This window comes from Bufo bufo, chromosome 1 (genome assembly GCF_905171765.1).
Source record: "Bufo bufo chromosome 1, aBufBuf1.1, whole genome shotgun sequence".
In the NCBI taxonomy this organism is placed as follows: Eukaryota; Metazoa; Chordata; class Amphibia; order Anura; family Bufonidae; genus Bufo; species Bufo bufo.
In genome coordinates, this window is record NC_053389.1 from 425,273,861 (window position 1) to 425,286,192 (window position 12,332).

Sequence of the window (12,332 nt, forward strand, 5' to 3'; positions counted from 1 at the left end):
TTGAGGGGGCCATGATGCTCTGGTGATCGCCTCGGTTCCTTGCAGCTTACAAACTACACCAATCAACCAATGAATAGCAGCTGTGCTTGGTATTGCAGCTCGGCCCCATTCACTTAAATAAAACTGAGCTGCGCCTAGGCTATGAGCCCAATAAATGTGACTTCCCTGGCCTAGGAAGAGCAGCCCTCACAGCAGCGCCATGGCCTATTCAAACAACAGGGACCCCCACCCATCTGATATTGATGACCTTTCCTGAGGATAAGTTACTAAATTCAGAATCTCAGAAAACTCCTTTAACGGCGGGTTCAGACCTGAGCGTACTGAACGTACGCTCTGTACGCGCAATTGTACGGGCGTTTACAATCGCGTCGGACAGAAGCGAACGCCCATTGTCGCGCGTTCCGCGCGCGCCCCAAAGAAGCTCCTGAACTTCTTGGGGCGTCGGGCGTTTTACAGCGCGATCGTACGCGCTGTAAAACGCCCAGGTGAGAACCATGCCGATAGGGAGGCATTGGTTACTCCTTGTTGAGCGTTTTACAGCGCGTAGGAACGCGCTGTAAAACGCTCAGGTCTGAACCGGCTGTCATACTGATGACGTATCCTTAGGATATCAGATATCCAAATCGTTCTATCACCTCCAAAATCAGTTTCAAAATAAGTGTACCACCAAAATCCAGTCCTCTTAGGCTCCATTTACACGTCCGCAAGTGTTGTCGCAATTGTGCGGAACGGGTGCAGACCCATTCATTCTCTATGGGCACGGAATGGATGCGGAGCGCACACTATGTGCTCTCCGCATCCGCATTTCATGAGCATAGCCCTGATCTTACGGTCCGCAGCTCCGGAAAAAAATAGAGCATGTCCTATTCTTGTCCGCAATTGCGGACAAGAATAGGCAATTCTATGGGGTGCTGGTCGTGTGTATTGCGGATCCGCAATGCACTACGGATTTCTGAATGGACCCTAATCCTGAGAAATACCCCAAAACATAACCATATCTTTCTAACCATAGATAGATCCCAACAACAAACCATAAGTTGGTAGGTGTTCATGTAACATACATGACAATTTCTTTGCGGGTCTGTTCCAGCATCATATACTCTGTCCAAACTTGCTCACTTTCATATGTTTTAGACTCATCTACTATCTTCTGGAACATAGCCCTCTTCCTGTATGAAAAAAGGAGAAAAGCATTCAAGATATTCTGCACTTTCCACATCAAGGATTTGTGTGTATGGATGGGAAATGGAATACCAATGAAAACATTTTGTTACATGTATTTTAAGTTATTCCATTAATCACTATATCCATATTCAATATTTATTTTCTAGTTATCAAGCAATAATTATTGTAAATGTTAAAAGGGAATCGTCAGATGCCAAGGATTATCTAGCTTTAAATTGCCTTCTTCCTACAACAGTAAGAGACTGTCAGAATATAAAGCATTTGATGGCTAAACAAGCTCATTATCCTGCATGCACGACTTTTTGTCTGGCCGAAAGCCAGCATTTATGTGGCCGCATCCCCGTCCGATCCTATTGAAGTCAATGGGGATCCAGTGGTGCATGGCCCTATTCGGCTATGCAGTCTGTTACTCTGCCCAAACAGGCTGCTGGGGTTCACAATGTATATGTGAACTTTATGTTTTCCGAGATCATGGCAAAAACCACCATAAACACAGCTTGTGAATGAGCCCTTATTTTTCTGTTAGGGCACATTCACACAACCATGCATTCATTTCAATGGGGCCGTAGTTCCGTTCCACGGCCCCGCACAAAAAATAAAAAATAAAAAAGATGGAGTATGTCCTATTCTTGTCCACAATTGTGGAGAAGAATAGGCATTTCTATCATAGTGCTGGCCATGTGCGGTCCAGTATGCGTGTTTTGCAGATCCGCAAATTGCGGACCAGAAACACTACGGTCATGTGAATATGCCCTTAGACTGATTATGCATGGTAAAGGGCATAGAAGGGCATATGCAGGGAATGGTAACATGGTAATATGCAAAAATATAGTAGCCTTGCCCAATAAAGATACACTGTATCTATGTACACTTTGTTTTAGATAGAGCATGTGCTTCCAGTCTTCAGAGTTCAGCGCGGGGGCCCCATCACCACAGCCTAATCTAAGTTGTGTGGTCTGCCTCCATGTTAAAGGGATTATCCCATCTTAGACAATGGGGGCATATCGCTGGGATATGCCCCCATGGTCGGATAGGTGCGGGTCCCACCTCTGGGACCCGCACCTACAAGAAGAACGGAATCGGGCAGAGTTGTGGCTGGAGGCCCCCGGGTGTACCGGGGTCCGTCCACCACCAGGCGCAGCTCCCCGCCTCTCCCATTGAAGTGAAAACAGCGCTCGGCTATTTTCGGCGGCTCCATAGAAATGAATGGAGGGCAGCTGCGCATGCGCAGTGCGCCCTCCTCAACTTTCTCCGCTCCGTTCTCCTTGTAGGTGCGGCTCCCAGAGGTGGGACCCGCACCTATCAGACAATAGAGGCATATCCTAGCGATATGCCCCCATTGTCTAAGATGGGATACCCCCTTTAAGTATGTCACTTGTGCCTGCTATGTCTTGTTCCCTACAGGTTCACACAAAAGGGAAAAGTTCTTGTGGGACTGTTTTCAATATACTGCCGCCTTGTTGCAGTATCATATGTGTGTAAGGTTGTGTTAGCTTTCTCTTGCTTAGGTGCAGTTTTGTACATGCCCAGGGCATTGGGGAAGCCCAGTTACCATAGGAGGAGGAGAAGTACTTGATTGCATTGGCCTATTATTGGCCTCTTCCATTCAAAGTGAATGGAAGAGGAATGATTTCTGCTGCAGTCATTTTCCCCCCATTCATTTCTAATGATTATCGGCAGCACATTACACAGGAAGATGTGCTGACAATAATTGTGCATCTTACAACTGGATGAAAGATGCAAATTCGATAAAAAATCAGCGTTTACTCATTTATCAACTGATTGGCAACACCCTTATATTGGTCAGTTATTGGTATCGAGCGTTAAGGTCTGAAAACCATCCAGTCTAATAGCAACTCAAGGATCCTTTTACACTGCTGATTTTTTTGCTCAAAACAAGCACCAGTTTACATTGAGCAATCATTGGTACTGTATCTGCTCTGAGCAATTGTTTGGGCATATACCTGTGTACACGGCGGATTGCCACTTCTGGGCTTTTACAGTACTGACAGGGCAATGAGATGAGACTGGCGGGTTTCTTTCCTATGCGTAACATGAAAGAAACCAGCTAGTCGTGGGCAGGAGGAGGGGGGAAGAGCGGCTCCATGAATGATCGTTATTAGGATCGTTCGTCCCTCATACACTTTACACTATGTTGGCAACACACCCCCTGTTTACATGGAGACATGTGCTACCAACCAGCGAGCCTTTCTTTGCTTGTACACTGCTCAAAAAAATAAAGGGAACACTTAAACAACACAATGTAACTCCAAGTCAATCACACTTCTGTGAAATCAAACTGTCCACTTAGGAAGCAACACTGAGTGACAATCAATTTCACATGCTGTTGTGCAAATGGAATAGACAACAGGTGGAAATTATAGGCAATTAGCAAGACACCCCCAATAAAGGAGTGGTTCTGCAGGTGGTGCCACAGACCACTTCTCAGTTCCTATGCTTCCTGGCTGATGTTTTGGTCACTTTTGAATGCTGGCGGTGCTTTCACTCTAGTGGTAGCATGAGACGGAGTCTACAACCCACACAAGTGGCTCAGGTAGTGCAGCTTATCCAGGATGGCACATCAATGCGAGCTGTGGCAAGAAGGTTTGCTGTGTCTGTCAGCGTAGTGTCCAGAGCATGGAGGCGCTACCAGGAGACAGGCCAGTACATCAGGAGACGTGGAGGAGGCCGTAGGAGGGCAACAACCCAGCAGCAGGACCGCTACCTCCGCCTTTGTGCAAGGAGGAACAGGAGGAGCACTGCCAGAGCCCTGCAAAATGACCTCCAGCAGGCCACAAATGTGCATGTGTCTGCTCAAACGGTCAGAAACAGACTCCATGAGGGTGATATGAGGGCCCGACGTACACAGGTGGGGGTTGTGCTTACAGCCCAACACCGTGCAGGACGTTTGGCATTTGCCAGAGAACACCAAGATTGGCAAATTCGCCACTGGCGCCCTGTGCTCTTCACAGATGAAAGCAGGTTCACACTGAGCACATGTGACAGACGTGACAGAGTCTTGAGACGCCGTGGAGAACGTTCTGCTGCCTGCAACATCCTCCAGCATGACCGGTTTGGCATTGGGTCAGTAATGGTGTGGGGTGGCATTTCTTTGGAGGGCCGCACAGCCCTCCATGTGCTCACCAGAGGTAGCCTGACTGCCATTAGGTACCGAGATGAGATCCTCAGACCCCTTGTGAGACCATATGCTGGTTCCCTGGGTTCCTCCTAATGCAAGACAATGCTAGACCTCATGTGGCTGGAGTGTGTCAGCAGTTCCTGCAAGACGAAGGCATTGATGCTATGGACTGGCCCGCCCGTTCCCCAGACCTGAATCCAATTGAGCACATCTGGGACATCATGTCTCGCTCTATCCACCAACGTCACGTTGCACCACAGACTGTCCAGGAGTTGGCAGATGCTTTAGTCCAGGTCAGGGAGGAGATCCCTCAGGAGACCGTCCGCCACCTCATCAGGAGCATGCACAGGCGTTGTAAGGAGGTCATACAGGCACGTGGAGGCCACACACACTACTGAGCCTCATTTTGACTTGTTTTAAGGACATTACATCAAAGTTGGATCAGCCTGTAGTGTGTTTTTCCACTTTAATTTTGAGTGTGACTCCAAATCCAGACCTCCATGGGTTTAAAATTTGATTTCCATTTTTAAATTTTTGTGTGATTTTGTTGTCAGCACATTCAACTATGTAAAGAACAAAGTATTTCAGAAGAATATTTAATTAATTCAGATCTAGGATGTGTTATTTTTGTGTTCCCTTTATTTTTTTGAGCAGTGTATAAAAGATCCAGTCAGTGTTTGCTGATTTGTCAGCTGATCACAGCCCTGTGTATACTGGCCAATGATCGGGAATGAATGTTCTTACAAATGTTCATTTGGCCGATCATCCATCTGTGTAAAGGGCCTTAAAATTGTTTTCCATGATGACCTATCCATTTCACTTGAATGGGACTGAGCTACTCCTAGGCCATGTGACACATGAACATGTCATCACTTAGCCTAGGAAAAGCAGAGAGAAGGCCTCAGCGCTCAAACAGCTGATCGATGGGGGTCCCAGGTGTCGGACCCCCACCGATCAGATACTGAGGATAGGTCATCAGTGTAGAAATCTCAGAAAACCCCTTTAAGTTTTGCTAAACGGCCCGATTAAACAAACTGACTTTTTTTGGGGGGGAAAACTTAGCATACACAGTATATATGTTACTAACTGTATGGGAAAAATAATGAACATTGCTATTACATTATCGTCCTACTTAAAGAAGAAAAGCTGATGCATGCTTACTTGAAATACAAAGCCAGGTCTGTCGCGATAATTGCAATATCCATCATATGGATGGCATGATCATATTGTCTCCTGTTGAGGTTTTGGTAGATGTTTATTGTCTATGAACAAGACACCAGGCATTAGAGGGATATAATGGAAAGAGAAAATATAGAAGGTAAGCATACTGTATAGCCATAATAGTCTCATAATAGAAGGACATAGCTGGTGGTAAATTGTATGTTCATCTTTGAACATCATTTAATACTTTAAATTCATAAAACCCAACATGTATAAATTAATTTGCACTTTATTACAGTCTAGAGCTACATTCACACTTCTTGTAGTTATAGACTACAATCTTATAGACAGACACACCCCCTAACCCCACAATTGTGAATGCAGTTGTAATGACCCAGAGTGCCATTACCACTCCGCACCCCGCTACTGTCTCCTGTGGGCTAACACAGTGTCATCGTATGCATTTATTTCAGTCTACTACCCTGTGCATTACTATTTCTATGCAACTGTTATTGTTCATGTAATGTACTTGGTTCACCAGAAGGTGGCAGAAAGCATGGCAGAGCTACATTTGCAGAGGATGGCACCTTCTTTCCATTCTCTCCCTCTAAGGAGGAGTTTAGCTAGTTAGAGGTCAGTGGAGAGTACCCCCTGCTTGGGGAAGGAAGCAGGTCCACATCCCTGCTGGATGTGTCCTCTCTAAGCCAACTAGAGCACCTTCAGCTCTTCTGGACACAGAGGCCAAAGCCTGAAGCCTCTGAAGCAAGGAGGTATAGATTGCCTGGCATTAATCTAGTGATAGACTACAGAGAGAAGTTGCAGCATAAAGAAAGAAGCAAAGTTATATAGCAAGCTTGTCAGCACAGCAGAGCCAGAGAGCAACAGATGTAGCAGAGTTAAGTTTGTTTGCCTGCCAGAGTTAATGCTAACGCCTGCTGGGAACCAAGACAAAGCCTGAAACTGTTGGAGAAATTTTTATTCAAGTAAAGCTGTTATTGAACTTCATCACAAGGTCTGGACTTAATTTATTTCTTCAAATCCCTCGATTATTCCCGGTATTAGCTCTGCTTCGGACGACAACGCCTGGGTCCCACCGTATCCAGCTAGGAGCACCGTGCACAAAACATTAAGGGACATTATAGGCTACCCTACACCACTCTTGCATTTCTACACCTGGGTACCATCTACTACATAACTAAAAGGTGCCCTTGTTGCTTCAATGCAACTGGCGTCATAAAGAAAAATTTGCTTTAAGGGACCCATGGCCATTGCCGTGCGTCACACAGTCTTCTACTACAATACAGGCTGTGAACATAGAATTAAGACCCAAATCTGAGTTTTCTGATTTGTAGGTGGGAAATGCCATACTTTTGTATACTTGTCCCCATTAGTGTATACTTGTTCACTCAAAAGGCAGCATATTCCTATTCTATATAAAACAAAGCTTTCATGACTGGTCACTAATTGGGACTGTATTCTTTTATGTGAGCTCTAGGTCATATTACATTAAATGCAGCAATTCCCAGTAATAATCTTATTTCAACAACACAGTGAGATTATAAGATACAGTGAGGAACAGAAGTATTTGAACACCCTGCGATTTTGCAAGTTCTCCCACTTAGAAATCATGGAGGGGTCTGAAATTCACATTGTAGGTGCATTCCCACTCTGAGAGACAGAATAAAAAAATAAAAAATAAAACAAAATTCAGGAAATCACATTGTATGATTTTTAAAGAATTTATTTGTCTTGCACTGCTGAACATAAGTATTTGAACACCTGAGAAACAGCAAGAATTCTGGCTCTCAAAGACCTGTTACTGTGCCTTTAAAAAGTCCACCTCTACTCCACTCATTAATCTAACTTAGTAGCACCTGTCTTAGCTCTTTAAAGACACCTGTCCACCCCACAGTCAGTCAGACGCCAACTACTACCATGGGCAAGACCAAAGAGCTGTCAAAAGACACCAGAGACAAAATTGTGGACCTCCACAAGGCTGGAAAGGACTACGGGGCAATTGCCAAGCAGCTTGGTGAAAAGAGATCAACTGTTGGAGCAATTGTTAGAAAATGGAAGAGGCTAAAGACGACTGTCAGTCTCCTTCGGACTGGGGCTCCATGCAAGATCTCACTTCGTGGGGTATCACTGATGATAAGACAGGGGAGAAAGTCATGTGGTCAGATGCAGTGGCGTCTCTAGCTTTCAAATTTTGGGGGGGCACACTGGGGGCCAGCTATAACAACGATACATTTACACAAGTACGCTTAGAAATGCTGCGATACTTTACCCAATATCTAAAACCGCAACAGGGAAAAAAAGTCCTGCTGTCTGTGGTTTAAAAAAATAAATAAAAAAATCACTCAGATTTCAACATGTCCTAGCTGCCTGTGGATGACACTTTTATAGGGAGGGGGATCTGTGGATGACACTGCTATGGGGGGGGGGGGGGGGGGGGAATCTGTGGATGACACTGCCATGGGGGGGATCTGTGGATGACACATACCGTATATAGCATCTTATGCTATATGTGTCATCCACAGATCCACCCCATGACAGTGTCATCCACAGACCCTCCTCCCTATAACAATGTCATCCCCATTTCCCCCTCTATAACAGTGTCATCCACAGATCCCCCTCCCTGCCACTCACAGAAGTGTACATTTGACATTTCTAAACTGTAATCCATATCCTGCAGTAACTTTAACTTTAAATCAGTATTAAGCGGCCGCTCATCTCTACTAGTACCTTAACCTTACACCACTTGGCTAGCTTCGGTAACAGGGCCAGGCTACAGCCTACAGGTACTGCCTGTAAGTTGTTACCGAGCGAGTGCTGATTTCTGCAGGTCAGAGGCTACGGATTACAGTTTAGAAGAAATGTACACTCCTGTGAGCGGTCCAGTGGTGGATCCAGAGCCTGGTCTCGGCACTTCCAGATTATTTTCTGTCCGCCGCCATAGAACAAGGGTGCTTATAGAACAGACTCCACAGTGTAGAGGTATACTGTACATTGTGTGGCACAGTGTAGCGGTATACTGTACATTGTGTGGCACAGTGTAGCGGTATACTGTACATTGTGTGGCACAGTGTAGCGTTATACTGTACATTGTGTGGCACAGTGTAGCGGTATACTGTACATCGTGTGGCACAGTGTAGCGGTATACTGTAAATCGTGTGGCACAGTGTAGGCTATATGTGTAGAACATAAACATATTTCACATGAAAACTTACAATTACTTGGCTTGACCCTTGGGGATCTCGGACGCCACTTCAACGCGTTGGCCGGGGGCTCGGCGGAGCTGATGTTGTGTTTCATCCTATTGAGAAAGATTTCATAATAAGGATTTGGAGAAGGGCAGAGGGTTAGCAGAGCAGGGAGAGGCTGGTGCTGCTACTAGGGGGTCATACCATGGGGGAGTAATAAAGCCCACCATAATGCCCCCCAGTAGAAATAATTCTCCTTATAATGTGACAGTGCAAAAAATACCCCCTTGTAATGCCCCTAGTTGAGCTAATGTCCCCCATAATGTGCCAGTATAAAATACCCCTATATAGTGCCCCCAGTAAATGCCCCCATAGTGCTCCTCTTCCCCCTTCCTCCTAGTGCCCCCCATAATGTACCAGTATAAAATGCCCCATATATCGTGCCCCAGTAGATGCCCTCAGTGTCCCCCATAATTTGCAAGTATAAAATACCCCTTCTTAGTGCCCCCCGTAGATGACTCCATAGTACTCCTCTCCCCCCTTCCCCATAGTACCCACCATGTGTCCCAGTATAAAATGCTACTGTACAGAGCCCCCCATATAAAATACCCCTTTGTGGCCTCAGTAGATTCCCCTATAGTGCCCACCAATAACAAGCCAGTAATAAGTGCCCTCAATAACGTGCCAGTAATAAGTGCCCCCATCACGTGCCAGTAATAAGTGCCCCCCATCATGTGCCAGTAATAAGTGCCCCCCATCACGTGCCAGTAAGGCTACTTTCACACTAGCGCTTGATCGGATCCCTTCTGAACGGATCCGATCATATTAATGCAGACGGAGGCTCCGTTCAGTACGGATCCGTCTGCATTAATAACTTAGAAAAATTTCTAAGTGCGAAAGTAGCCTGAGTGGATCCGTTCAGACTTTCAATGTAAAGTCAATGGGGAACGGATCCGCTTGAAGATTGAGCCATATGGTGTCATCTTCAAGCGGATCCGTTCCCATTGACTTACATTGTAAGTCTGGACGGATCCGCACGCCTCCGCACGGCCAGGCGGACACCCGAACGCTGCAAGCAGCGTTCAGCTGTCCGCCTGGCCGTGCGGAGGCGAGCGGAGCGGAGGCTGAACGCCGCCAGACTGATGCAGTCTGAGCGGATCCGCATCCATTCAGACTGCATCAGGGCTGGACGGAAGCGTTCTGCTCCGCTCGTGAGCCCCTTCAAACGGAGCTCACGAGCGGACAGCAGAACGCTAGTGTGAAAGTAGCCTAATAAGTGCCCCCATCATGTGCCAGTAATAAGTGCCCCATCACGTGCCAGTAATAAGTGCCCCCATCACGTGCCAGTAATAAGTGCCCCCCATCACGTGCCAGTAATAAGTGCCCCCATCACGTGCCAGTAACAAGAGCCCCCATCACGTGCCAGTAACAAGAGCCCCCAATACGTGCCAGTAATAAGCCCCCCATCACGTGCCACTAATAAGCCCACCCATCACGTGCCACTAATAAGCCCCCCATCACGTGCCACTAATAAGCCCCCCATTATGTGCCAGTAATAAGCCCCCCCAATGTGCCAGTAATAAGCCCCCCAATGTGCCAGTAATAATCCCCCCATGTGCCAGTAATAAGCCCCTCCAATGTGCCAGTAATAAGCCCCCCGAATGTGCCAGTAATAAGCCCCCCCAATGTGCCAGTAATAAGCCCCCCCAATGTGCCAGTAATAAGCCCCCCCAATGTGCCAGTAATAAGCCCCCCCCCAATGTGCCAGTAATAAGCCCCCCCCAATGTGCCAGTAACACTATTGCAAAAAAAAAACAAACCTCATACTTACCTCCATGTCAGCGATGTAATGCAGGCCTCTTCCAGCCAGTGTCCCGCCCCGTATGGCTCAGGCGGCGCGATGACGTCATCGCGCTGCCTATCAGAGGAAGGGGAAGGGACACGCCTCTCCCTCCCCTGCACCGCCGCAGCACAGGCAGGCAGATGACTATGGAGATGAGCGCAATGGAAACGCTCATCTCCCTGTGCCCGACTGTGGCGGCTCACTTGGGGGGGGGGGCATTTTAGTTGGGGAGGCACATGGGGTGGCACAGCATGATGTAGGGGGGGTCGTGGCCCCCTCTGCCCCCCCCCCCCCCCCCGGCGACGCCACTGGTCAGATGAGACCAAAGTAGAACTTTTTGGTCTAAACTTCATTTGTCGTGTTTGGAGGAAAAAAGAAGGATGAGTTGCATCCCAAGAACACCATCCCTACTGTGAAGCATGGGGGTGGTAACATCATGCTTTGGGGGTGCTTTTCTGCAAAGGGGACTGGACGCAGTGGCGTATCCAAGCTATGGCAGCCATGGCTAGTGCCATAGGCGCCAAGCGGGGGGGGCGACCAGGGCGGATCCTACACGGGGTGCAGTGGGTGCCCGGGCCCCGCACCCCAGCGCTGCGGCCCTGGTGACAAGTGGGGGCGGCCGCGGCCGGCGGCAGGGCAGAGCAGGAGATGAGCGCCTCCATTGCGGAAGCGCTCATCTCCATAGTCATCTGTATTGCCGTCCTCAGGACGGCAATACAGATGCCTGTCTGTGCTGTGGCAGAGGAGGGAGAGGTGTGTCCCCTCCTGTTCCTCTGATAGGCTGCCGGCTTAGTGCTGGCAGCCTATCAGAGGCCGGTGATGGCGCGATGACGTCATCGCGTCGCCTGAGCCGTATAGCGAGGGACACACAGACGGAAGAGGTGGCCTGCATCGCATCGCATTGCTGGAGGTAAGTATAAGTGTATTATTATTTTTTATATTTTTATATAGGTACAATACTGGGCTGGCACATGATAAGGGGGGCTACTGGGCTGGCACATAAGGGGGGCTACTGGGCTGGCACATAAGGGGGGACTACTGGGCTGGGCTGGCACATGATAAGGGGGGCTACTGGGCTGGCACATGATAAGGGGGGACTACTGGGCTGGCACATGATAAGGGGGGACTACTGGGCTGGCACATGATAAGGGGGGACTACTGGGCTGGCACATGATAAGGGGGGCTACTGGCACATGATATGGGGGGCTACTGGCACATGATATGGGGCACTCTGGCTACTGGCACATGATATGGGGGCACTCTGGCTACTGACACATGATATGGGGGGGCTCTGGCTACTGACACATGATATGGGGGGGCTCTGGCTACTGGCACATGATGGTGGGGGGGGCTCTGGCTACTGGCACATGATATGGGGGGGGCTCTGGCTACTGGCACATGATATGGGGGGCTACTGGCACATGATAAGGGGGGCTACTGGCACATGATAAGGGGGGCTACTGGCACATGATAAGGGGGCTACTGGCACATGATAAGGGGGGCTACTGGCACATGATAAGGAGGGCTACTGGCACATAGGGGGGCTACTGGCACATAAGGGGGGCTACTGGCACATGATATGGGGGGGCTCTGGCTACTGGCATATGATATGGGGGGCTCTGGCTACTGGCACATGATGGTGGGGGGGCTCTTATTTCTGGCACATGATTGGGGGCACTCTGGCTACTGGCACATGATATGGGGGGCTCTGGCTACTGACACATGATATGGGGGGGCTCTGGCTACTGACATGATATGGGGGGGCTCTGGCTACTGGCACATGATGGTGGGGGGGCTCTTA

General features: G+C 48.4%; 1 protein-coding gene across 1 annotated transcript in view; it reads right to left on the minus strand.

The window, feature by feature from the left end:
* Positions 1–12,332, minus strand: part of PDE6A (phosphodiesterase 6A) — a 167,849-nt gene that overhangs the window by 11,546 nt on the left and 143,971 nt on the right. Inside the window, exons 16-17 of the mRNA XM_040415694.1 lie at positions 5,486–5,586; positions 1,062–1,169 (exon numbers count right to left, since the gene is read on the minus strand). Of these exons, the coding sequence (XP_040271628.1) occupies positions 1,062–1,169; positions 5,486–5,586 (209 nt within the window). The remainder of the gene's footprint in view (positions 1–1,061; positions 1,170–5,485; positions 5,587–12,332) is intronic.